Source organism: Xylaria bambusicola, assembly GCF_022495145.1.
Source record: "Xylaria bambusicola strain CBS 139988 unplaced genomic scaffold F5B22scaffold_19, whole genome shotgun sequence".
In the NCBI taxonomy this organism is placed as follows: domain Eukaryota; kingdom Fungi; phylum Ascomycota; class Sordariomycetes; order Xylariales; family Xylariaceae; genus Xylaria; species Xylaria bambusicola.
In genome coordinates this window covers 216296-242020 of record NW_025953572.1, presented here as the reverse complement: position 1 = coordinate 242020, position 25725 = coordinate 216296, and the positions used below count along the sequence as shown (strand labels likewise).

The 25725-nt window shown below is 48.4% G+C and overlaps 10 protein-coding genes across 10 annotated transcripts; 7 read left to right on the top strand and 3 right to left on the bottom strand.

Moving 5' to 3' along the window:
* The first annotated feature begins 1027 nt into the window (after window positions 1-1027).
* Window positions 1028-3379, top strand: F5B22DRAFT_138549 (amino acid permease/ SLC12A domain-containing protein). The gene is made up of 4 exons (XM_047969029.1): window positions 1028-1557; window positions 1609-1831; window positions 1883-1995; window positions 2050-3379. Exons 1-4 carry the CDS (start codon window positions 1310-1312, stop codon window positions 3050-3052), a joined length of 1587 nt encoding a protein of 528 aa, XP_047831057.1. The 5' UTR covers window positions 1028-1309; the 3' UTR covers window positions 3053-3379.
* Window positions 3341-4804, top strand: F5B22DRAFT_138529 (uncharacterized protein). Its single transcript, XM_047969028.1, has 2 exons — window positions 3341-3834; window positions 4003-4804. The coding sequence occupies exons 1-2, from the start codon at window positions 3628-3630 to the stop codon at window positions 4690-4692; spliced, it is 897 nt and encodes a 298-aa protein (XP_047831056.1). The 5' UTR covers window positions 3341-3627; the 3' UTR covers window positions 4693-4804.
* Window positions 4805-6789: 1985 nt separating this feature from the next.
* Window positions 6790-9218, top strand: F5B22DRAFT_655242 (putative C6 transcription factor; the record flags this gene model as incomplete). Its single annotated transcript, XM_047979871.1, has 5 exons — window positions 6790-6939; window positions 6992-7540; window positions 7592-7911; window positions 8005-8370; window positions 8446-9218. 5 exons carry the CDS (start codon window positions 6790-6792, stop codon window positions 8978-8980), a joined length of 1920 nt encoding a protein of 639 aa, XP_047831055.1. The 3' UTR covers window positions 8981-9218.
* Window positions 9219-9930: 712 nt separating this feature from the next.
* On the bottom strand, window positions 9931-12119 carry F5B22DRAFT_605633 (tyrosyl-DNA phosphodiesterase I). The gene is made up of 4 exons (XM_047974864.1): window positions 11900-12119; window positions 11564-11837; window positions 11451-11501; window positions 9931-11382 (listed from the first exon to the last, which is right to left on the bottom strand). The coding sequence occupies exons 1-4, from the start codon at window positions 11983-11985 to the stop codon at window positions 10234-10236; spliced, it is 1560 nt and encodes a 519-aa protein (XP_047831054.1). The 5' UTR covers window positions 11986-12119; the 3' UTR covers window positions 9931-10233.
* A 421-nt stretch (window positions 12120-12540) lies between these two features.
* Window positions 12541-14918, top strand: F5B22DRAFT_605632 (uncharacterized protein). Its single transcript, XM_047974863.1, has 2 exons — window positions 12541-12879; window positions 12946-14918. The coding sequence occupies exons 1-2, from the start codon at window positions 12553-12555 to the stop codon at window positions 14386-14388; spliced, it is 1770 nt and encodes a 589-aa protein (XP_047831053.1). The 5' UTR covers window positions 12541-12552; the 3' UTR covers window positions 14389-14918.
* Window positions 14919-16012: 1094 nt separating this feature from the next.
* On the top strand, window positions 16013-16696 carry F5B22DRAFT_646292 (uncharacterized protein; the record flags this gene model as incomplete). The annotated part of the gene is made up of 2 exons (XM_047978713.1): window positions 16013-16391; window positions 16461-16696. 2 exons carry the CDS (start codon window positions 16013-16015, stop codon window positions 16694-16696), a joined length of 615 nt encoding a protein of 204 aa, XP_047831052.1.
* Window positions 16697-17344: 648 nt separating this feature from the next.
* F5B22DRAFT_605629 (uncharacterized protein) lies at window positions 17345-20445 on the top strand. The gene is made up of 2 exons (XM_047974862.1): window positions 17345-18155; window positions 18273-20445. Exons 1-2 carry the CDS (start codon window positions 17478-17480, stop codon window positions 20397-20399), a joined length of 2805 nt encoding a protein of 934 aa, XP_047831051.1. The 5' UTR covers window positions 17345-17477; the 3' UTR covers window positions 20400-20445.
* Window positions 20446-22072, bottom strand: F5B22DRAFT_605627 (galactose mutarotase-like domain-containing protein). The gene is made up of 2 exons (XM_047974861.1): window positions 21097-22072; window positions 20446-21032 (listed from the first exon to the last, which is right to left on the bottom strand). Exons 1-2 carry the CDS (start codon window positions 21621-21623, stop codon window positions 20525-20527), a joined length of 1035 nt encoding a protein of 344 aa, XP_047831050.1. The 5' UTR covers window positions 21624-22072; the 3' UTR covers window positions 20446-20524.
* A 1002-nt stretch (window positions 22073-23074) lies between these two features.
* Window positions 23075-24747, top strand: F5B22DRAFT_138408 (uncharacterized protein). The gene has a single exon (XM_047969026.1). It carries the CDS (start codon window positions 23309-23311, stop codon window positions 24347-24349), a length of 1041 nt encoding a protein of 346 aa, XP_047831049.1. The 5' UTR covers window positions 23075-23308; the 3' UTR covers window positions 24350-24747.
* A 130-nt stretch (window positions 24748-24877) lies between these two features.
* Window positions 24878-25523, bottom strand: F5B22DRAFT_646288 (uncharacterized protein; the record flags this gene model as incomplete). The annotated part of the gene is made up of 2 exons (XM_047978712.1): window positions 24878-25116; window positions 25193-25523. 2 exons carry the CDS (start codon window positions 25521-25523, stop codon window positions 24878-24880), a joined length of 570 nt encoding a protein of 189 aa, XP_047831048.1.
* Window positions 25524-25725: the final 202 nt, after the last annotated feature.

Here is a 25725-nt window from a genome sequence, read left to right as displayed (position 1 = left end):
CGTGACGTACAGTTAGTCTACTATCTAAGTTAGTGGATGCAGGGAGCAACGGCGCGTATGAACTAAAAAGCATGCTATCTCCAAAAGGAATGTCCTCGCGAAGAGGTGATGAAATTAGGTGAATTGAGCACACTAGTCGCAGTCTTTGGACCAGGAAGCTTGCCCTCAGCCTTATCTGCCTAGGATCATACGTTTCGGGTGGTATCGTATCTGTGTGTCGATTGTCTGTCGAACACAGACTTGTTGGTAGATGACATCCATGTTTGACATAATTATCATCAACAGGGTCCACTGAAGACTGGAGACCTGGCAGCCGGACCCTTGGGTGGCGTATAAGCCTGGTGTACGGCAGGGGATATGAAGATTAGGCGGACGAAGTCTGCTGCAAAATCGATGCCAACCTCAGCATACCATAGGGCGAAGCAGCATACAGTACTGTAAATGCCCTGCTAGAGCCTTGAATAACCATGAGCAAGTGGTGAAAAGAAGGTCATATGTGCGAAAGAATATCACGGGTGGCGCGTCAGGGTAGCCTTTAGCATTCGAAATTATCAACCAAAATCAGTAGATTGCATGTCCAGTAGTCGCGTGATATCTCTAATACCGAGTCGGCTAGGCTCGAATTATGAGCTTTGGCCAAGACTAATCGCGGCCTGCTTGAAGCTCTAAAGAGACATCTAGGTATATCGACGGCTTCGTCGCCTCCCATGGTAACGCAGCAGCAGTGCGAACTTCGGGCGCACATGAGCCTAGAGACTTAGATTCAACGCGTAGCATTTCTCGTTGGGCACGCCCGGCAAAACTACCCGAAGGTGTTACAGCTATTGGAAGCGCGTGTTGGATTGATGAGTGAGCGACGCTGACAAAGACCAACTTCAGCGAGCAAGATCTTAAAAGAAATTCTCGCTTAGATGAAATATATGGCTTTTCTGCATACCGGGCCCACGGATGAAAGATAATTGCCTCACTGAGGTTCCGATCACGCCATCAAGACTCGTCCCAGGACCGACCCTGTCGAGCCAGGATACTGCCAGAAAGATGAGTTCGAGAAACCCACCCCCACTGAAACCCCGAACTAGCACTACCCCAAGCTAGTGTAGGTAGTTAGTCCGAGTGAAGATGATCGTCAACCTCGTGCTTATCAGGGAGAAGATGGGGACCTGAATAAGCTAAGGTCATCTCCTGCCGATACATTTATATGCGTATATGATCCCACGGTGGCCAGGATCAACACTCCCTCTTTCACACTCTCCTTTGCGCTGTTGTCCGTTCTGTTCTACCGCTAAAGTCGCGGCTCACTTCATCGACCATGGGGTCCCTAAAGGATCCAAACTCGCCCTTGGGGCCGCTTGACGTGGACTCTGACCAATTGGATTTCCAGGTCATCGACCCCGACTCGGGCGTCAAGCGAGGCTTGAAGACAAGGCATTTGAGCATGATGGCACTCGCCGGTATCATTGGCCCTGGGCTCCTTGTTGGAACCGGCAATGCTCTGTCTCAAGGTGGCCCAGCCGCCCTCATTATTGGCTTTGGCGTCATCGGAATTGTCGCATTCAGGTGAGACTAACGTGGATCGACGAGCACGCCAACAACTAACATGCGCATCAGTATCATGCAAAGCATAGGAGAAATCACTGTGTTGTACCCTTCGGGTGGCTCGTTCATCAAGCTCGCCGACCGTTTCGTTGATCCGGCGTTCGCCTGCGCAGTCGGCTGGAATTATTTCATTATCTGGTTCACGGTACTTGCCAACGAGTATAATGTTGTAACAAGTATCCTAGAGTTCTGGAGCGACAAAGTTCCTATTTGGGGGTACTTTCTCCTCTTATGGGTAAGTTGACTGTCCTGGTTCCGGGCAGTTCTTTCTGACCATTGTGCATAGTCGGCCTTCCTGGGTTTCCAATTCCTTGGCGTTGAGAGCTTTGGAGAAGCTGAGTTCTGGCTCGCTCTCGTGAAAGTGGCGGGATTGATTGCATACTATATCTTTGCTATTGTGTAAGCCTTCTTCTCCCTGGATTGAAGGGGTTGCCCATAAGCTAACATATATAGCTACGCGTCTGGGGGGGTCATAGGAGCGGACGCCATCGGATTTCGCTACTGGAGAGACCCCGGTGCGTTTGCTGATGGCTTTGCTGGTGTTGCCAAGGTCTTCGTTTTCTGCAGTACTTTTTATGTCGGGGTCGAATCTGTTGCCGTGGCTGCTACCGAGACGAAGAATCCCGGCGTGGCTGTGCCAATAGCCATTCGGCAAGTCTTTTGGCGTATCATCTTCGTCTACCTCGGAGCCGCTTTCTTTTTCGGACTTACATGTCCAGCGAACGCGGATGGCCTTATCAATGGTGCCAGCCGTGCCTTGAAGAGCCCTATGACAATCGCCATTCAGAATGCTGGATGGGAGGGCGGCGTCCATCTTATCAACGCCTTCATCCTAATCACTTGCATTTCAGCGTGCAATAGCTCCATATATATCGCCTCACGGACTGTCTTATTCATGGCTCAGGACGAAAAAGCACCAAAGTTTCTCGGGCGAACAAATAAGCGCGGTGTACCAGGTCCTGCCATTATATTCACGAATCTTTTCGGTGCGCTTTCGCTTCTTAACCTCTCCTCCGGTGCTGCGGATGCTTATGGATATATCATCAACCTATCGGGCGTGGGCACGTTCCTTGTTTGGGGCGCGATCAGCTTTACCCACATTCGGTTCCGGCAGGCCTGGGAAGCACAGGGCTACGACGTTGAGGACCTTCCTTTTAAGTCACTCTGGTATCCTTGGAATGCTTATTTTGGACTTTTCGCCAACATATTCCTCGCTTTGGTGCAAGGGTGGTCAACTTTTGCACCCTTCAACGCTGGGAACTTCGTTGATGCATATATCCTTCTGCCTCTATTCTTCATTATCTATGTGGCATTCAAGTTTTGGAATAAGACTCGGTTCTGGCGGCTGGACGAAATAGATCTCCAGGCAGGGCGGCGTCGAGATTTAGATGAGGTGGTAGTACCCTCAGAGGGCACTGAAAAGTCCTGGTGGCGAAAGCTCTGGGACAGCATGTGATTCTTGTATATATTTTTGACTTGCCATGACTACCACATCAGTACAGACGTACATAGAGTATCCAACTAACTCGCAAAGCCTTTGTAATCCGCACTCTATATTATATATTTGCCTGGCCTTTGGTCCTTCACTTCTATTTTACCGCGCGGTTTATTCTGTCAGCATCTCATGGTCAATAGCTCACTTCAACTACAATTGCCAAGAACCTTTTTAACATGATCAATCCAGCTTCCTCGCTCCGTACTTACATCCCCGGAAGAATGGAAGGTAATGTCGTATAACCAAGCTACACCTAGGGCATTTTCCGCCAATATCCATCGGCTAAACGTTACACTGTGGCATGCCGTAGACAGTTCACGGCGCAACTGTTTTTCTGCCACCAATGAGGAGCCCAATAAAACATTTTGATATAGGTATGGAGGACCAAGCGTCTCGCTTACGACCAGACCCATCCAACCCGTATTCAGACATAAATATCGGTGTTGCCACATCTAGTCGGCTTGGGTAGAAACATATTCGCGAGTCTCGTGGATTGGGCTCCTCCAGAACATTGGTCGAAAGAACCTTTTCGCAAAATGAAGTACTCATTGCTCCTCAGAGCACTGCTCTTTGAGATTCTCTTCCAGCCCTTTGCTTGGACTCTCAGCCAAGCTACGTCGAATATTAGGAGTATTTACCTCTTCAAAGATGTGCTAAAATCCGATACAACATCGTTGAAGACGTCTGGCTTCAACAGCGTGATTATTTTTGGAGTTGGCATACTAGCAAATGGAGATATCATGGTATGAATTTTTGCCAAGGATTTCCCGTTCCGGGTAATAGCAGTTCCAATCGGAGATGCAGCTCAATGCGCGTCCTATCATGTTATTTTATACATCACCGTTACCTATCTCTGAAAGCCTCTTTATGGGATCAGGAGATGGTCAAATTGCTGACTGGATGTCTCAAAGTACTACTCAAATACACCGGGAAGCAGCGATGTCCTCGCCGCATCCAATGGCACCTATGTAGGTGGTGCTGAACTAGCCACGAAAGTCCGGTCGTTCAAGACGGGGACAACGGGTATCAATCGAGTGGAGATCTCGATGAACTCGCAGCACGTAAGAGACCTAATGGCAAATCCAGGCCCAGGCTCTTCAACACCTCTGTACCGCAACTTCGCAGCGTTGAAAGCGGCGTGGGGTCTCGATGCAGTCAATAACGATGACGAGTCGCTCTATGATGTTGGCAGTACCGTCACTTTCGCCAAAATGCTAGGTCAAATGGGATATAAATACACGATCGCACCATACACGAATTCCGCCTTCTGGGTTTCGCTGCTGAGGCAAGCTAATTCAGGGCTAGCGGACCCAAATCTGCTGATCGACCGTGTCTACCTGCAATGCTACGATGGCGGCGCGGGAAACAACCCTACGAGTTGGGCTAATACGTTAGGCCTCAAAGTTGTTCCCCTTGTTTGGGTCACAAACGACTCGAAGCCGTCTTATGGAACTACTGTCGCGCAGGCTAAGACCAAGTTCACTAGCTGGAATGCAGCCGGTGGTCTCGCAGGGGGTGGATACTGGAATGATTACGATATCGAGAAGAACAGGCTATCTTATTCGCAATATGGAGGAGTATTGACAAGTATCTTCCCCTAGGGTAATCGAAGGTATAGGGAAGCATTTGTTATTCTTAACTCCAGCTTAAGTTGAAGCATAATTATGATCCGAATTGGTGGCCGTATATGAATATAGGATCTTCTGAACCAATAAATAGCTAAGATTTGGTAAACATTGACTGTTGCCAGTGAGTTTTGAATTCTGTTTAAATGAATATACGGTTACTAAAGAAGTCTCATACAGTAATTCTAGTTGCACTTCATATAGGCCCAGCCTATTCAATAATGTCTCGGTTTGGAAATACATGTCAAGCTCTTAGTTGACACAGTATATAATCGATTTGTAAACAATTTGTTATTTTCTTGCTAGTCTTTCGTGTATTTAAGAAACACAGCATGTTTTATCCTGTTATGCAAGTAAGGGCTAGATTTTGATTCACTCACCAAATTCCATAATAATCTAAAGGACGTAATAGTATCTTATCCACCTAGCCTTCAGGAGGTTTATCCCAATATGCCTTTAAATATGCAAGTTTGTGCTAGACTCGGCAACAAGTGGTAATCGTCATCCTAGTCTGATTATCTCCTATCGAAATCAAGGGGAAAAGGCCATTGCACTATAATCAGCGTGGCCAAAACCCTCTAGGCTCTAACTCAAATAGCTGCTAATGACTAGTGCATATGGAACTGCGTTCGAAACTCGAACTACAGTTTCTCTTCTCTAGAGTCTCTAGAGTCTCTACTCGAGGTTAAGGTCGTGTTGCTTAACGTTAAAAGATCTCACATAAAAGAAGGCAACTGCAACAACCCTCGCTCCTAACACTTAATGACCATCAATGTGGTTCACGTGCGCCTCGTTTCGTCGTCTAATGCCTCCTAGTTTCCTGCCTAGTGCATTATCTGGAAGTGTGGGTATTGTCTTTGTATACATGATGGCTAAAGAGCTGTGTATTTACGGCCGTTCGGATTTGTGTTCGCTCTACTAATCCCTATCGCTCCTAGCATGGAGCTCGAGACATTATATGTAAATATTGGCGATTCAACGGCGCGGAGCTCAATAGCGATTTCCTAATCGGACTTGCAAAGGCTATTCAAAGAGTTGGGTCGGTGGGGACGGGCAGAGCCACAGGGGAATGCGTTAGGCATCTAATGCATGTGTCGACGTTGATGCAGCTGACACTACGACGCAACCTAATGAATCTCAATGCGCAACCTGATTGATCAATAGAGCCTGCTCATTAGGCTGATCTGTTACTCTTCTCATGCCTTCCTTCTTTCATAGCAATCAATTACCAACTATGATATCCAAATTACGTCAGACAGCACTGAATTCCCGCAAGTACTCATGAGTATTGTACACCTCGACAACCATAGTATTATTCTATTGCAAGATTCAACGACTGTGCGATTGCGATGGCTGCCTCAACAGATATTTTCAAGCGCGGACTTAGAGAGCGAGAGCAGCCCGGGATTTTATTCTAATGACCCGGAGCGTTTTCCAGCTCATAACAGGTATAGTGACATCACCACATTCGGCTTCGTTTTCCACTGTGTATGTAGACCAACGCAAATGCGGGTACTTGAGGGCAAGTTGCCAGCATTTCAAGCTGAAAAAACAGGGTCTGGCGGCCATGACGATACATGCTGTTGTGATTTGTCCACAGCTTGACTGGTACTGCAAAGAGATAAATCTACTATCACCCCCGTGTCCGTGCATTCTGTGCTCTCTAGCCACCACGCCCAGCATTACTCCGAGGATACACTTTTCCATAGCGGGATGAAATTCAAGTTTCCAGTCACATTTCCCTCTTACGTTCATATACGGTGAATATACCGTAACAACGTCGGCATCGCCACGTGCCTCGAGACTGCGAAACCAATCAACTGACGCCAAGGATACGGAGGGATTCCCACGAGCAACTCGACCAATCGCTCACCGCAGCCAATATTGATGATTGCTCCTGAACATCTGGCAAATCTTCATGGGATTTTCCTAGAATTCCCTAGAACTTACCAGTAGTCTATGTTTATGCATACATAGGTGGATGGAAACAGGCCGTGATACTTTGTCCCCTTATTCACTGGTTTGAAGATTGTGCAGGCTTTCACAAGACACAAACATTCCTACCGTTTAGGCATGGCTAACAGACCTCTGGTTCCATTACAACCGAAGCCCAATACACAGGTGGATGATGATGACAGTCCCGATCCACCGCCAAGCAAGTCTCGCAAAGGTCGCTCTTCTGTTCTTGTTGCTTGCGAGCCATGTCGTCGCCTCAAAGCGAAGGTACATCCTCTACTCCTGTCAACCAACACTGTTAGCAGGGCTGAATTCTTAGTGTGATGGTGAGCGGCCGTCGTGTCGTAGGTGCCGTAGCAAGGGACAAGAGTGCGTCTATGAGCTTCCGGAAGATGCACTGTCAAGGAGTTCGGCAAGAAAAGAAATCGCCAACCGGTTGCAACGCGAGAACTCGGATCTCCGATCACTATTACACGACCTTTCCAGCCGACCGGATGCTGAGGCTTACAACATCTATCGGAGACTGAGGCTAACAGATGACCCAATATCCCTCACGCATTCAATCAGACAGGCTGAGCTCCTTCTGCCCACAGTCATGGTTGATGGCGACGAATTCTCAACGTTACAGCAACTAGAAGCCAATGCACTTGACGGGAGTGTTATAAAGGTCCCTGCTCAACCATGGACCACGGTAGCTGGTGATGGAATTGTCTCCGAGCTTATATCTGCATGGTTCAAATGGGATGGTGCATTCCTTTGTCCATTCGTCGATTCCGAGTGCTTTCTTCAAGACATCCGCTCAGCCGACCCTAGGAGCGCAACATACTGTTCACCATTTCTAGTCAATGCCATATGTGCATATAGGAGCGTAAGTTGAGGCATTCTAAAAGCAGGCTTATGAAGCTGATGCCAATTTTAGTACTTTTCAGACACAGTTGATGCTGTGCGACACGTAACGAAGAAGGATTTGAGAGAGCATTTTTTCACTGAGAGTCTAAAGCACTCCGCCTCCACGATACCTATTCTTCCCACCATTCAAGCACTATGGATTCTGTTTTCCATTTCCTTTCTAAAAGGAGATGACAGGAATGGGGGCCTGTACCGATTTGCTTCCTACGGCATGCTCAGCAGATCCAGAATTTGCCATTTCTTTCCAAACTTGGATGGCTTAAACCCAGAAGACAATGCCAGGAAGCAAACAATATCGAAAATGATTTGGGGGCATTTCTGCCTAGAAAGGTAAATCAATAGCCGTTTACGACAATACATACTCATTTACCTTATCCAGAATAGCGATCGATATCTGAAGCTGACAGCACAATGTCCTGTTAGCATCGTGACTATGAACTTCCGCGGCACGGATGTCCTCCAGCCACCGCAGGTCCCCTGCCCCTTTCCCGAAAATAATCACGACAGTTCCAATAACCTTGATATTTTCGGCCAGCCTTTCACTTCTGCGTCGCCGCAACCCCCACTTGTCTCCGGGGCAATTGGCATATTATGCCGTGTGGCCGTGTTAATGAGCGAGATTTTGACGTTTGGGCAAGATCATAAAAGTTACGGAGTAATCGGTACCGATGGACAAGGGAATCTAAACAAAAATATTGCATTTTTGATGAAATTGAACGAGATTGATAACTCGCTTCCGCCCTCACTGCGCCATCACCAGAACTTCACTCCATCAACATGTTTTCTTAGGTAAGTTCAGTCAATTGCTTTGGCACATGTGAATTATGATAGCCGCTGACTAGGGCTTTATTTCACGATCAACAGAATCGCCATGAACACGGCTATGTATGCGATCCTACGGACATTGCGAAAAGACGTCGTGCTAGACCAGACAAGTGGCATGACAGTCGAGACGATGATGCTGAGAAGCTGCGAGCTCGACATAGAGTTAATGGAGCAGTATCTCGCCAGGTGGACGACGGGAGAGTTTTCGTTAATGGCATTCATCGGACCGTTGAACGCAGGAACGGTCTTACTGCCGCTAATACAAGATGAGGCGGCAAGACAAATGTTCCCACGCTTGTGCAAGCTTATGCACATCATTTCGAGACGTATGCCCATTGCAAAATACGTTTTGAAAGGTTGGGAGGCAGCCTTGCGGAGCAGGGACATCGAAATCCCCGAGGCGGCGCTGCCGTTCTTCGAGAGTCTCGGGATTCAGAGAGAGGAACTCACGGACATATCAACTAGTCTGGTAGTGACCCATATCCCCCGCGATGAGAGTGTGTTGGCAAAACAGTGGGATGACGGTGAACTGGGATTCCTACTGTCAAAGTGGAACGAGATGAGTTTGGAGTAAATTCATCTCGAAAAATCGCGTTTGGAATTCTCTGGCAGATGTTCATATGGCATTTTGCATTAGTCTGGTTAGAATCGGCCATGGCGGTGAACAATTTGGAACGTAATTTGGAGTGTCGATCTAAGCTGTACTCATAGCGCGATTGGATGTTTAGCCTGTTGTTTGGAGATATTTACACCTGACATGTGCTATTCAGCCTTGTCCTTTATCTTCAGAATAAATTTCGGCTATGATGAGGTGCTGATTGAAAGTCTTATTTTGTGAACCGTGTCAACAATCGACTAGTACAAACACTGACTTTGACACGCAACACATACCTACCCCGAGAAGATGTCTATTCTACCTTCATAATCTAGCTTGGAATGGTATGCACGTTATATCAAGTATCAAATACAAATACAAATACATGCGCACTGCTTACAAAGCGCAGTCCCTTGCTTTTGCTGTCCGTTTAATAAGGTAAACGCACTGAAATACACTAGGTTACATGGTTAAAGCTGACAATTTCTGTTCTTAAGTTCCACTAACCATTACTTAGCAAAGGGTAGTTTACTCGCGTCTGCTAGGCAAGTCCTGAAGCCGAAGGCTTCTAAGATCGTCATGATTGCCCGTCTGATGTGCAGATGCCGTCATACGCAACCCTTACAGCGGCCAGGAAACGCCAATTTCCGCCGGACATAATCAAGCGCTCGGGTATCGAGATTGGTCCTGCGTTAGATACCTCCCCTATTGCCAAGAATCGCCCCAACTTCAAAGTCTTCATTTTCACCTGACCCAAATCAATGGGGCCTAATTTAGTTGCTTTGTCTAATGTAAGTAATCCTGAAACATCATGCACGTCACCTCAAAGCCGTGGAGAGCCAATCGCTATGTATCTTGCACGAGGCCGAGGGCACCCTGTAGACCCTGTAGACCCTGTAGAATCACCGATCCTATTTCGGGTCCGTTCCCTGTGGTGTCACGGGGGCCCTCCGACTAGTCGGCGGAGGCCGAAGGGTATTAATGAAATCATGGGCCTAGCAAATGTTCTTGCTACGGACATTATGGTCTAAATGGCATAGCTCAATCAAAGTCACATGCTATGGTCTCAATGAATCTCAAGTAATATGCCTTGCTCGATGATCGAGACCATAGCCCAGCCCATCAGTATGCCATATGCGCAATTACAGGCCAATGATCTCAACCATGACTGCTTAAGAGTCTGAGTATACGTCACCCTGTCTTCGTCTTCATAAATTATAGGTGCTACCTTGTCATTCAGCTTCGCGGTAGTCCTTTGTCCACCTATAGTCATTCCAGGCTCTGTCTTTCGGTAGATCATAGGTTGCTGCACTCTGGTTATGCGGTATAATACCATCTTGCCAACTCTCTGTCCCATCTTCAAGGAGTTCGCTGATAAGATGACCCGGGATTAACACACCGCATTCAAAATTAGACAGCTTGATGAGCTTTTTGTCTGAAGTCAACGGATTACCCCTTTTGTCATGCTCCAGCGCGCCCCATGCAGACTGCGAGAAATTGGCCGATCCGATATACACGTAGTAAGGTAGCTGCGTGCTGTCCCGGGGGTTGTAAGCTATGACCAACTTCTGATGAAAGAGCTTCCCACAATCCTTCGACTCATAATGATGAAATATGCTTTTCACCTCCCGCGGTACACTCTCCCAAGGACGTGTGTGGCAACCGATGTTGCTCGCGGCATCTTGCGCGACTTGATCGGCGTTTTTGACGTCTTGGAAGGTCGGGTAGAACAACTTAAGCTTCGGAACAGCGCTAGTTCCGTCATGCGTTTGCAGCGTATCCTTACCTAGAGCACAGTCATAGAACCCATTGAGCCACCTTGCGTTAAGGTTTCCAACACTGGCGGTACATATTTCTAACTGGAGCTTCCCTTCACGGTTTTTCTCGGCCAGTTTCAAGTCTAGTTGTTTAATCACTTGCCTCAAGCGAAGTAGGCCGTGTTTTTCAGCCTTTGCACCCGAACACGTGCCAGGTGCGGAGGTGATGAGATGCACCTTCACCGTTGAATAGTCATATCCTCCTCGGATAGATTCGAGAAAGTCTTCTGGAGTGCCAAGGGCTTCCATATGTGACAGCAGATCGGCTTCGAAGCCAGTGGGGGTTGAAGGAGAGTGTCGTTTTGGCACATCGTGAACGTACCAATGATTATCTCCCAGCTCTGTATCAATAGTCATCATGTTACAAGACGTAATGACGATCCTGAGAAAAGTCGGGTATACTAATAAGAGAACCTTGGAGTGACAAGATCCAGCCCCCCACGCATAGAAAGTATGTATATTTTGTCCATATCTCCGGCTATGCAGTTGTTGAAGAGCAGGGCGGATACTGTCGAGCTGCTTGCGAGATACCTTTTCTTGGAAGTTCACGCCAGCTAGCATACTCTATATATACACATCAGTAATGGCAACCCAACTCACTTTGGTGACAAGTGTCGCATGAATTCACTTACCGCCTCCTGACCAGTGGGCACGTCAAGATTCGGGTCTCTACCAATGTAAATCTACTCGCCAAACACTCAAGTCAGTAGTTGAACTTGAACGTCGACACGCTTCGCGTACATACAGGGATGCCTCCGGCCGAATGAGAGAAGGGGAGATATTCGTAGATCTCATCTTCGGCGATGAAGAACGAATAGATGCAGGCAGATTCCAGGTAGTCCTTATGTATTATATCTTGCAGGATGATACAGTTCTTGGCGTGCTTCCTGCCGGGTGTACGAGTAATTCGAATTGCTCCATTGGCATATTTCATACGGATCGATATCCGGGCGCGTGTTGTTGTCTTGAGTCCATCGAGATCGCCATCTGCCTTGCGTTTCAGTGCACTAAAGGCGACTCTACATATTTCTCTGTTAGCCACGCAAGGGGGAGATTGAAAACATGTATTCGGCAGTCTCACTTCTGTTTGTCACCCATTGCGCCTCTCACGCTTGGGTTTATGGTATGTGGCGCAAGTTTTAGCAGTGTATGGAAAGGGTATCTCATGTCAATTCTAGCTATTGAGAATAGTTTCGCGTTGCTTTTGATTTGATGCAGATGCCCACCTACATTTCTATGCAGTAGGTAGGTGAAGTAAGTTCTTTGTTCCTGGATTGCCTCATGAACCAGAGTCAACTGAGAGATCGCAGCTGAGCTCTTCAAGTGGTACTGTAGGCCGGAGAGCAGCTACCTAAGTACCTCCCTATTGGTACCTAGTAGGTGCACACCAAGCACTGAGGTACCTCTCTGACAGGCTTCAGCTAGGGGTGATGGTTAGCGACGGTTAGGGGTCCTTAGTGCTGTAATGAAGTTCCCTATGGCAGCACCTATGGAACCCTATAAGCCACTGCCCAAGGGGCAGAGCCAAAAGCAATGACATAAATACTACGTACAGAGATAAGAGCAGGTAATATAGTCAGGGTAGAATTCCTTGAGAGGAGGGCCTCGCGCTTCGAGACGCAGAGTGCCTCCTATCTACTTCGTTACAGAAAACAAAGCTTTGCTGGGAAGTGCACCCAGACAGTGATGATGGAAGACGACTCCTCAGAGATGATGGAAGACGACTCCTCAGAGATGATGGAAGACAACTCCTCAGACTATGATGATAACCTCTCCGACGAGGCTGAAGGCTTCCCTCCACGGCCCCAATTGCCGGAGTCAGTCAAATCCGGGGCATTTTCCTACGATAGCAGGAATGGCCTACGCGTGAGCAATTTCTCACGCGCCTCGCTGGAAGACCTAACCTTGCTCTTCCGGAAAAACGCATCATCAGCGCGCCGCGCTGTAGCTACCAAGCCGTGGCTTACAGCACAACTTCGTTTATACGACATCGCCTTCAACAAGTCAGCCAAAGTCAGCGAGCTTCGAGGTACACTAGAAGCCGCTGTGAAGGGCCGCAAGGTGAGCGACTTGTACGCGGCGGCGAGAGTGGAAGCACCCCATTACTGATTACTTTCCTTGATGTAGTGTGTTGAGGGAGGCCCTCCCTCGATTGATCTGATAAGGCAGCGGCTTGCAACTCAATTCGCCCAAAAGCAAGAGGAGTATGCACAGGCCGTGAAGAAGCATAAGCTTGATGTAAAGAGCTGGCACAAGCAGAACTTTTCGAAGCTCAGTGACCCCAGTGCTGAGGCACGTTATGATATTGGTTGGTTTGTCTCCAAGTACTTTGTGAACGATGATGGGTCACCAGCCCCAAATAAGACGCCCGAGCCCGTCATCATCTGGGACTTGGACAAGCCTGAGTCACTGCGCCATCGCATTGATGGCATACCTGGACTGAGAGCGCGTGTCACGGGTTACCTGGCTGTCATAGCATGGGACTCAGCATTCAAGAGAGGAATTGGCGATGCCTTTACCCTGATAGATCGCCCAGATGTAAAAGGCGATCATCCCACGCTTGAGGCACTGTTTGATCCAGAGCTCTTCCTAGCTAAATACTTTCTTGATGGCTTGCACGGCCGACCGAAGTGCGAAAAGCAAAAGAAGCCTCTCGCCTTGAAGCCTTGGTTCGCCTACGGCAACAGTATTGAAAAGCTTAAACAAGCTGTTAATCGCGTCCCAGAACTCTTAATTCAAGAGACAGAAAGGCCCACAGATGATGCCTGGAACCGCAGTGGAAAGTGCATAATCGTTGGATGGGCTAAATCGGTGAAGAAACTGGCCCATTCATGGAAGTTAGACATTGCACGATTGGAGGACTTGGACATCAAGCAGAAACGGCTTGACGAAGAGAAGGAGATCATGGCTAAATTGAAACCACATACGGACTATATTAGAGAGAAACGGCCCCTTCCATCTGGGCCATTTACGCTCAAGCATCTAGTGGGCTCATACATGGTACAATGCCCTCTGCTTGAGGAAGAGTACATGTGTCAAGGCACAATGACATTGGACATCCACCCGTCAACTAGCACCAACGGCACCGCGGGTGCCTTCGATTTCGGCCTCTTAGAGGGTACTATGCTGATATCGACCTCCGAGGCATCTCTTGAGCGCTTGCGCGAGGAAGAAGCTGCACGTTCGGATAGCGATGAAGAAGTTTCCGACTTGGACTCCTTGACAGTGTCTGGCAAGCGCAAGTTCAAAAGCTCACAAGGAGCCACTACAAAACATTCTAAAAAGCGACCTGGCGGCATTGAAGGCTCTCGGAACCCTAGCCGGTTCTACTTGCAGTGGGCTGGCCTGGACACAGGCACTGGAGATTTAGTATTGGACGCTGACCACGAACGGACGGGTCATTTCGACCTGGATAGCACAGGGATGACCGCTCAAGGCCAATTCTTCTACCGCGGGCTCCAAGACGACAAGCCGTTCGTGTTCACACTTCTAAAGGTCGCCGATGAGCCTAGGAAACACCCTGACGCTTGGTCGAGCTATTGCGAAAAAGTCAGGTGGCGCCATTGGTGATCATGCCATCATCTTCGAAAATTGCGCCGCTGCTGTGATGTTTCACACATAACGTCTACTCAATAACATATAACATCTAATCGGAATACGGAGAATTACCATTGATTTTACAGGCCAAGTGCCTACAGAAGGTCCTTGTACCACTTTCCCCTACTTAGAGCATAATAAACACAGTCAGAGTTGAATATATGGGAATAATTTGTTACGGTTCGACTTTAGGGTGAATATATCAGACACAAATATTACCTCTGCTGTAAATGAGATTCCGTATGTACAGATCCTTGGCTACAGTACGCGTACTCGTCAACCCCTATATCTCATACCAATGTAATTCACGTTTGGGCTGGAAAGGTAATTATTCTAGTAGGTAATGTTACGTACTTTGGAAATCCCTGCTCTCCTTCGAGCTATTCTATATATTTTTACTTAGTTTTTATTTGTATTTTATGTGCGTACGGCTGAATACGCAGTTCGCCAGCGGCTAAAGACATCATGGGGTCCATTCATGATCCTGCAGAGACATGCAGGCGAAATTGAAAGTGAGGTTATATAGACCTCGCTCTATGAAATAGATCTATGAGATCTAGGCGGTCTGGACAGTCAGCTCAAGTGTATATAGAGCCAAAGTCAGCTAAAACAGAGTTGGTTGGCTGGGGACTTTTGCAGCCATAATTAGTGGATTATCATATTGTGAATAGCTTCAATTGCAAGTCTAGTCATCATTGCACAGATTGTCCCGTGTAACATATGACGAATCTCTGTCTAAACTTTTATCAGGCATCCACCAAGGTTCGTCCTTTAGGTTCCTCGACATCGTGGACTTAGTGTATGGCTGTCTAACAATTGCTAAACACAGCAATTTTCACAAGGAGATATAAATATATAGAGGCGCATTACAGTAACTATATCAGAATTTGGTTACACGTACGAATGTTCCCTCGTAGCCATATTACAGGTTAGGATTTATTCCCTCCTTTGTACCCTATTGATCTTTTGCGCACCACCTTTGACTCCAATGAGTTAAAGATCATTCTGGTGAACCCCTTCTAACAGCTTTGGCACACATGGTCATCAGCCGAGTATTAGTTGGGACCTGGAAATATTGATAAATGTTGTCGCCAATGAGCATTGGAGAAGAGTTGGACAATGTGTGACTAGAAGTGAATTGAGTCTAGTGACCCAATGGCCCATTCACTCACACTCCATTCACCAGAGGCACTACGCGCCGCATTGACCATATGGAAATACCTCAGTTTGCTCGCTAATTAAAGCATTTCCCACTATTGTATGTACTCAATGGTGCTTCAATGTTAGTGCGTTCTTGTGAGGGGGAAATGAGATTTAGAATCGTCTATGCCCAGAGTATAAATATGTAGAGCATGCCTCCCATCTTCTATGCAGGACTAGGTGTGAATCTGCCGATTGACAGAACAACTGTGCTATCCCTAATCAATATTCATTTCTTGATTCACATCAACTCTTATTGAGTGTTCACCTGCTTATAGTCTTTCGAGATTCCTCTACAGCACTACGATTGGTTCAAGAAACGCTAAGTGCTCCCAGGAGACTACCCATATGAAAATCCCACAGGCTTGCAACAGATCTACCAGATAATTCCGATAGAATGACTAAGGGACAGCAAACTTTCCATCTCTTTGGTAATCTGCCGGGAGAGTTGCGCTTACTGATCTGGAAGAACGCCATATACGGACAGAATCGACATGTCGAAATTGGATATCAGGCAGAGGGCCAGACTGGTATTATTGTCAGTCGCGCACCAGTCCCTCCGTTATTCCTTGTGAACTGGGAGGCCTATTATTGGACCAGATCATTGTATTCTCGCTTGAGTCCCGTCATCGACCGTCATTCTACGCCGAGTTCTACAGGTCCCCTAATCTCCTTCGAGAATGACGTCTTCTTCATCGCGTACAACATGCCAGTCCTAAGAACGTCTGATGGGCCAGCTCACCGGAGACTATCACTCCTATTGAGGCATTATCAGAGTAAGTTCAGTTTTGTTGGGGTCCTTACCTTAGAAAAGACATGGGGCTTGTTTCTAACATATTATCTAGCTTTGGATTACGTCAACAAATGCACCAACGTTCTTCTTCCATGTGGCTACCGACGTTACGCTCTCAGCAAGGAATCCTTCTCCATTACTCATCGTTCCTTGAGCGGCTCGATTGGTCGTTTGAGGGTCCCCAAAGTGGAACCATATGGAATACAAGCCCCGTGGGAAATCAGCGCAGATGGTTCCTATATAACATTCACCATAACAGAGGGCGTTGAAACGGGAAAGGAGTTGTAGCCATGGGAAAGGAGAGACCCGCCTGGATTCTGCATAGCTCTTAGAAGGGAGTTATTCGTTTAGAGATGAATTTCTCGTCAAAAGCTTGATGAAAAGTGGTAATAGATGCAGTTGAGCAAGATACTCAACACACAACCATGACTGGTACCACATTTGAAAGAGAGAGGGCAAAGGGGATAGGTTTCACGTGGAAATACAGCTACAGAGTCTCTGTCATGGAGGCTCATCTTAGCATTGCGTTTGATTTTTGAGGAACAGTATTTATAGAGAAAGCAACAAGCTCACTGACTACTGAATGGGAATAAGCTGGAGGATCTACTAGAGGTTAAGGAGGTGATGGGTTGTACTTAGAGTAGTATTGTAGGTAGGGAAAACGGAGCTCTGCGATCTCATTCAATGTCACTTTCTGTATCTATGGCCAATTTCGTAGATATAAAATCTCGAATCAAATCCTGCTGTTCATTCTAAAACGCATCGGGATAGAAAAATCTGGTAATTATTGTTTGGTCTAAGCTGGCGTCCCTGTTGCAATGAGCTATATACTTGATAATTGCATATACGCTTATGTTCGATATCTACTACCTAGGTATTGTACTTATCAGGCTACATTTAGCGCTGACATCATCGGCTTTTACACGACCTTTCGATCTCAGAAAACGCGTCGAATGAGATGATGAGTCCTATCAATTGCAGAAACTGGATCATAGACTCGGCTAAATAATCTACATGGCAGTGATATGGTGCAGATGTATTCAAAGAGAAAACATATAGGGTTTGAACGATGCCAAGTCCTGCGAAGAAGAGGAAGTTGAATGGCGATGCCAAAAGTGGCTTACCATCACGAGGTCTCGAGTACTTCTTCGCCAAACAAAAGGGCAAAATTGGACTTGGTCCTTCCCTTGGTACTGAGAGCGAGCCGGGTGAGAATGTGGCAAATGCGGCTCAGGATCAGGAGATGACCGACGAAGAGCTGGCTCGAAAGCTGCAGGCCGAGTGGGACCAGGAGGCAGTCAGTGTGCCAGCGACTACACTAGAGGCGAATGCTTCAAATGACAAAAGATCTAAGACTCCAGAAGTACTGTCGTCGGATACACAGCTTGAGACGGGCCAGGTCAATATCGATATAGCATCTTCAGAGCCACCGAAGAGAGACATAGCAGAATCTCCTAGCAAAGGGAAAGGGAAAGGTACTCTCTCCCTCCAATCCGTTGCTGCGTCTGTAGATACAGTCTCGGAATCGATACCATTCGACGCGAACCCGCTCATTTTTGATCCGAACAAGTATATCCCACAACTGCGTGCGCATTGGGCTAAGGACGGTGGCAATGCGTCGTACGCATTATTGACACGCTGCTTTGTGCTTGTGAGCGCCACTTCGAGTCGGATCAAGATTGTCGACACCTTAGTCAACTGTCTGCGTATACTTATCGCGGAAGACCCGGATAGCCTCCTCCCTGCAGTACGTTTTGGATTCCTGGGAATCTCAACGGGCAAGCGCGCGAGCCCCTTTGTTTTTACCCTGTGCTTTTGGCGCACTCAGCTCACATATCGGTGGAAAGCTACTGACAACAAACAGGTTTGGCTATCTACCAACGCTATCTCACCTCCTTACATATCTCTAGAGCTCGGGTTAGGTGGTTCTGCAATCTCGAAAGCTTTGCGGCAAGTATGCGGCCTCGATAATCGCTCGCTCAAGGCAATCTACGATAAGTACGGAGACGCAGGGGATGTAGCATTCGAAGCAAAGAAAAAGCAGAGCTTCACGTTGCGTGCCCCGAAACCTCTCACTATTAAGGGTGTATACCACTCTCTTGTGAAGATTGCCAGTGCTCAAGGGCAAGGGAGTGCCGAAGTGAAACAACGGCTTGTAGACCGTTTATTACAGGACGCGCGAGGTGGCGAAGAGAGCAGATATGTCGTGCGAACGCTTTGCCAGCACTTGCGGATTGGAGCCGTGAGAACAACCATGTTGATAGCGCTTTCACGGGCCTTCTTACTCTCGCGGCCACCTACCGCACCTCGAGGTGAGGAGGAAGATGAATATGAGTATCCTCAGCGCTCAGTCGAGGAGCTTCGTCGCCTCAAGAAAGAGGAGCTTGCCGAGATCTGGGCGCGCGGAGAGGAGATAGTTAAGGCATGCTTTGCACGGCGCCCTAATTACAATGACCTAATTCCGGTCATGTTCGAAGTTGGCGTCTGTCCTGAGCTGCTCCTGCGCTGCGGATTGGAGCTACATGCCCCGCTCCGGCCTATGTTGGGCAGTATCACACGCGATCTTTCGGAAATGCTCACAAAGCTACAAGGTCGCGATTTCGCATGTGAGTACAAATATGATGGACAGCGCGCGCAGGTACATTGCGATGAGCACGGAAAAGTGTCTATTTTCTCGCGCCACCTTGAAGTCATGACCGACAAGTATCCTGACCTTGTTGCGCTCGTGCCAAAGATCCGCGGCGAGGGAGTCGGTAGCTTTATCATGGAGGGGGAAGTTGTTGCGGTCGATCAAACAACCGGCGAGTTGAAGAACTTCCAAACACTGACGAATCGGGCACGTAAAGATGTGGCGATTGGGAGTATTACTATCGACGTCTGCCTGTTTGCTTTTGACCTCATGTATCTTAATGGCCAGCCGCTGCTTGATCGACCCTTTCGTGAGCGCAGGAGCTTATTACGCTCCCTGTTCGTCGAGGTTCCAAATCGATTTACATGGGTGCGTAGCTTAGATGCCACATCCCAAGACTCGGAGGCTGTGCTGGAATTTTTCAAGCAAGCCCTGGACGTCAAGTGCGAAGGTATAATGGTCAAGATCCTCGATAACCTGCCGAATACGCCTGCTCCTGTCCCCACAGGCGCAGGCGAGGATCGAGACTTGGCAGACGAACTCTCAGAAGAAACTGCTGCAGGCCGAAGTAGAGCTGTGAAAGGAAAACTCAAAGCAAACCCAGGAGATACGAAAGAGAAACAATCAACCCGTCGTAAACCCCTCCTCGCGACATATGAGCCAGACAAGCGTCTCGACTCCTGGCTGAAAGTCAAGAAAGACTATAGCTCCTCTTTTGACACGCTCGATCTGGTGCCCGTCGCAGCCTGGCACGGACAAGGTCGCAAAGCGAAATGGTGGTCGCCCATCTTGCTCGCCGTGCGCAATGAAGAAACCGGCGCGCTAGAAGCGGTGTGTAAATGCATGTCTGGCTTTACGGACGCGTTTTATAAGGCGAACCGGCGGTTCTACGACGATGGGACCGGCGACCCGGAGCCCGACGGTACGATTGGGGCGGATGAAGCACAAGGTGAGGAGGTGGATGCCGCTAGTGGCAGTGAAAGCCAGGGCGACGAGGACGAAGACGAGAACGAAAATCAACACGGGAACAAACGGCGGTATAAGAATATTCGTAAGACGAAACCGGCTTTCGTCGAGTATGCGGGTTCGCCCGACGTCTGGTTCGAGCCGCAAGAAGTCTGGGAGATGGCGTTCGCGGATATCACGCTGTCGCCGACGTACACGGCCGCCATCGGGCTCGTGAGTCAAGACCGCGGCCTGAGTCTACGGTTTCCGCGATTCTTGCGCAAACGAGAGGATAAGGGCTTAGAGGAGGCGAGCACGAGCGAGTTCCTAGCCGGATTGTTCCGGAAGCAGGAGGCGAAAGCACCGCCCCCGCCCGTCAAAGATGACGGCAATGATAATGACGATGATGAGGCTTAGACACAGGGTGTGCAATGTCAATTTAGCGAGATACAACCATTAATCTACGTTATAGTAGTACATTGGTATTCAGACGGACCTTCTCCTGATATGGTGGTATCATCGTCTGCTAAATTTTAAGTATCCTAATCCTGCCAAGCCTTATATAAAATCCGACAGCCGTATTTCTCTCCCTTCTTTAGGAGCATTTGGTTCTTCCAGTCGTCGACGTTGCACGCATTTACGAACCGACTGGGCTCGACGCAGAACCCGCTCCGCGCATTCCGGGCTGGCACGCCCTCGACGGCGGGCACGTTGATGTACTTGCCGGTGTAGAATTGGAACGCAGGCTCCGTGCTGTGAACCTCGAGGTGGATCTTGGAGTCGGGATGGTATGCCTTCACGAGAACTACGAGAGGTCGGTCCCGTGTATCGATTGGTACAGAGGCAGGGGATGCAGAAGGATCCACCACGAAGCAGTCGTCGATGTCGGGCTCCTGGGGGCCTAGAGTGAACTTCTCGTTGGTGGCTACTTTGGCATATGTTGTCGGACCCCCTGTTGGAATGCCGCCATCGTCGACGGGCAGATACGAAGGGGTGCAGAGTTGTACTTCAGTCCCCTCGATCGAGGGACCACCGGTTAAGTTGAAGTAGCTAGATCGAGGATATTACAATTAATTTGCGCAGGCGTCAAGGGGTTGAAATTGGTGTGGCTTACGAATGGTTGGTCATGTTGATGACAGTCTCTTCAGCACCGCTGACTAGTTCGGCCTCGTACTCAATATTCAGGAGCGTGACTTCTTTTTGCGTATCTCCTCCGCCCTCTTTGTGCTTTGCCGCTGTGTAAGTCACCTTTGCCAAGACTTCACCGGGAAACCCCTCGTCTCCATCCTCGCTGCGCAACGTGAACTGGACGCTGTCGCCGCCCTCTTGCTGTCCCGCGGGCTTTGGAGCCCCGGTGGCCTTAGGCCCGTCCCATATCCGCTTGCCCCAGCCCTTTACACCGCCGTGTAGGGTATTGGAACCGTCGTTTGCGGGGAGGTTGTACGAGTTGCCGCCGTTGACGGACGCGAGCTTTGCGTTCGAGATGCGGTTCGCTACGCGACCGATCGTCTCCCCGAAGTACGGGCTGTTATGTGACTCGTAGAGCTCTTGCGTTGGAAATCCCTGAACGATGTTGACGGAGTTGACTGTGAAGGACTGAATTATGGCCCCCAAAGGCAGGAACGACACCTCGTTGTCCATCTTCGGGTCCTTTTCAAGTGGCTGTTTGCTTGATTGATATGATCGGATTATTTAAGGAGTCGGTAACTTCGTAGCCGAATTTGTCAGATATGGCAGCTTCAAGAACAGGCCTTTTGTTTACTGGAATCAATCTTGTGAACACAACACAGCTACGTGTACTTTGAATATGAGGTAGGTATTGAAGGGGGGGATTCAAACGCGTGAGTGTTTGGCACGAGAATTTGGGACTTGGAAGCTGTATTCAGGCTATTTATCATATGAATTTTCCTACTTCTAGGTTCGCACTGCCTGCTGTGTACCTAGTTAGGCACATCCTATTTTATGTTCATAAGGCCATGGATTCGGGGGAGACACCACGGCGATGGCGGGGTAAGATGGTGGGGTAATGGTGAGCTCGCGATGTCTGAGGCTCTCTGCCGCACCAATGAATGACGTAGAGTCACGATAAGACGGCCCGATGTCGACGCTACTAACAGTTCCAAGTCGGTACAGCGTGCCGTCAACAGATCTTGCGACAGGTTGAGTACTTACCTAACCTTGGTTTTTTATGTACACGTAAGTGGGTATGATTCTCAGTGTGCTGATGTCAACCATCCATTGGATATCTGCGACATACCGGTAGTGGAGTGATTGGAGATTGACTACCTAGGTACTGTACAGGTCGCTGAGGTGGGACAATTCTATAAAGCTCCTCCGAGTGATTTGTCTTGATAAGATTATACACCGAGGTGAAGAGGCTTCAAATGTCCTTTGAATCTAGTCTACATGTCTTGAATCTATGGGTTAGTAGATTGCCTACTATACAATTGATTTGTGCTAGTTCGGACATGAAGGTCACCCATATACCCAAGGTAGTAGGTACCATGAACCTTCCCACACTGTAGTAGTGTACATGCAACAAGGTTTCTAGGAGTACTTATGGACATATATACTAGTAGTTTATACTGACAGAATACAGCCCAAAATACTTTACAAGTATGTACTCCTACACTTGCCTCACCTTTAATGTATGTACCTGTACTTCTGGGATGTACCTACCTATTGGAGTCTTGAAGCCCTGTAAGTACTCGATCTACCCGTAAGTACAATAGCTGTGCGTACCTGCTTACCAGCCGGAAACTTCATGTGGCATTATCTTTGCCAGTGCAAGACACACAAGATGAGACTTTTTAGTATAGACTTTGTCCACGTCAATCTATTCTCAGAGTCTATTTAATAGCACCTACTCGGGTGCTTAGACTTTCAAAGCTAATTGCTGACCGGTACCCGGCCAACTACCGTCATCGGTGCCCACTGCCTGTATCTTGTTGTTTCTACTAAACTATACGCACCATTGCAACTTCTTGGGATACAGATTCAGCCCTGGTCTGTCGGCTTTCCAGAATCTCCCGTAGCTCGTCCAGCACGATTCCGAGGCGCCTTTATATATAGTCCCTTGCATTTAGGATCCCTTCTCCCGGTCGATCTACTCCATAACATCCATACTCCCCTGTTATTCTGCCACGTTTCAACGCTCTGTGAGCTCTGATAACTTGCCGTGCACGCTAGATGAACTGCGGCGGATTTCGACGACAAGATTGTCGGCTCTGGATTTAACTACACACGCTCTCATTTCATATTATCTCCCTTTGGCCATCATACCTAGAGATTCCAGTCTGACTTTTACCTCAACAACACCTGTGGTCATGGCTGAGCCAACCCTGCCACTTACCGCGACACCGAAGCGGAAGCGGGACGATCTGACGGCTGAATTGCGCCTCCCTGCCTCACCTACCCCAGATCATGCTGCCAAGACCGTCTTCTCATTCCAGCCACCGAAACTTCAGTCCCCCGTTCGCTTAGGTCATCCAACCGAAGATGGGAGCAATAGCCCACGATCTAAGGTGGCTCAGAAATTCAGGGACCTGGCGATCGAAGAGAGCAGTGACAACCTTAAGGGTACCACCGGAGGTTCTCCCGAAAGCGGGGGTGGGGTGACTACGGCTGTAAAGACCCTTGACTTGAAGGGTCATGAGAGATTAGTGGCGCCCGACCCGACCAGATTTATTTTCGATGCCGGCACCACAGCTGCCCATGCAGATATGCAATTAGATACAGACGATGATGATCTAGCTGCCGCTCGCAAACGCCCCAAGACACTCGAACTTGACGGAACTAACCCCCAGTCCATTCTTTCCGTTGACGGCCCAATCGACCATGACCTGTCGGCTCCGGTAAACGAGACGGCCGCAAGTGCACCCCCAGTTCACACCTCCGGCAATTTACAGAATTCATATCCATCCATTAATCGCCTGATGGATTCAAAATCCCGCTGCCGGAAACGGATCGGGACACCTCCGCCATCATCAAGGCGGAAGACTCAAGGCCAATCGCAGTCGAAAAAGGTGGACGAAGAAGAAGAACTCGTCATTGTCGATCCTGTTCGTGCTGCTCTCACTTGGCGCGAAGATGAGATCACTATCTACGACCCAAAAGACAAGGATGATGATGGAACAGGTATAAACGGCATTGGATTCAAACCTACAGCCGCCGTAGCATACCAACGGGCGCAGAAGCGACGCCAACAGCTTGCCGAGTATAAGAAGCGGGAGGAGAGTGAGGCGCGCGCGAGAAGAAATCAGCGGCGAAGAGAGCAGCCAGGTGAGGGAGCCGGGATGACTAGAGAACACTCAATTGTACGGGTGCATTTCTCTGACAATCCACCGACTACTATCATGACTACATAATGGTGGGTCACCAAGATTTTGTCATGCCTAATGACCCGGAAAGCCAGCTGTATACGATTGTCGCTAGGCTCGCATACATACAGCAAGTGATCAACTCCTCAGTGGAACTGAAAACGAGAAGGTCATTGCCTATAGGTCAAACCTGCTATTTGATTTACCCAAACATTGCTTGACTAGGTTTTTATTTGAGCTACATTGCGTCGGGCGTCAAGGTTGAAAGGTTAATGATAGGGTATTGGTATGGGAAAACGGTTATCAGGGGCTTGTTCGCTTCTTCAATAGCTCATTAGCCTCGTTCGAGAGGCAAACTTCAAATTTCTTGTACATAGGTATGAGGTCTATGGGATATATACAGGGCCCTAGCTAGCATTAGTTGAAGGGCGAGGCGAACAAAGCCTACAGGAGTATGGTAGGTTTTTGACAGATACATTTTGGCGGTTTAACAATAGGTTATGATGGAAAAAGCCCATATACCCACAACCTTTCCTTTGAATGCATCATAAGCAGTTTTCTTTTGGTTCCAGATAATTACCAGAATTTATACCAGCTTTTCTGTGCCTGTTGCGCCTTCTCTTCTGCTTCTTGTTTTAATCGCGCGGCCTCGGCTGCCTGTGCCTTCTTTTCGGCCTGTTTGCGATCAATGACCTCGACAACCCGTGCCATAGCGGCACGCTCCTTGCGCCTTTGTGCCTGGCAATACTCCCATTGTACTATGCTGCCAAGGAGGAAGGCCCCGAATGCCCAGTTTGCCGCTTTAGGTGCTCTCGCTGTGCCAGAGAATAGTGACATCAGCCCATCAGAATTCCTCCGCGATCGCATTTTCCAGATCTCGGCAGAACATACCTCCCGTAAAATACCTCCCCATTCCCAGAACCGCACCGGCCCCTATGCCTGTCATAAGACCTTCTCTAGCGCATGGTATATGATGTACTTTGAGAAAATCATCTGATTTGATGGATTCAATTCCATCTTTGAAGGTTGGTCTTGGTTGTCTGTTAGGCTGCCCCTCTGTGCTTGTCCCCGCCGGCGATGCGCTGGCGATGTCGCTTCTATCGAGCGACGTAGAGGGATGGAAAACCTCGTAGATCTGTGGCTTCTTTACATGGTCTGGTGGTTCGGTAGCGCCAGGGGGAGGCCCGCGCAGATTTGGAGGAGTATTATCGTCTTGCGCCATAGCCGGTCGCATGAACGTTTGAGGGCGGAACTGGTCGAGATAAAAATCATGAACTTGAGCTAGGTAGGTACTGGTCTCCCGGTACTTAGGTACATGCACATATGACGATGCTACCTAAAAGCTGAAGGTCCTTATGCATATATGCATATGTATCTAAGTATCTGAAAATACCTAGGTAGCATCGGGGCACTTTAAACCCCTG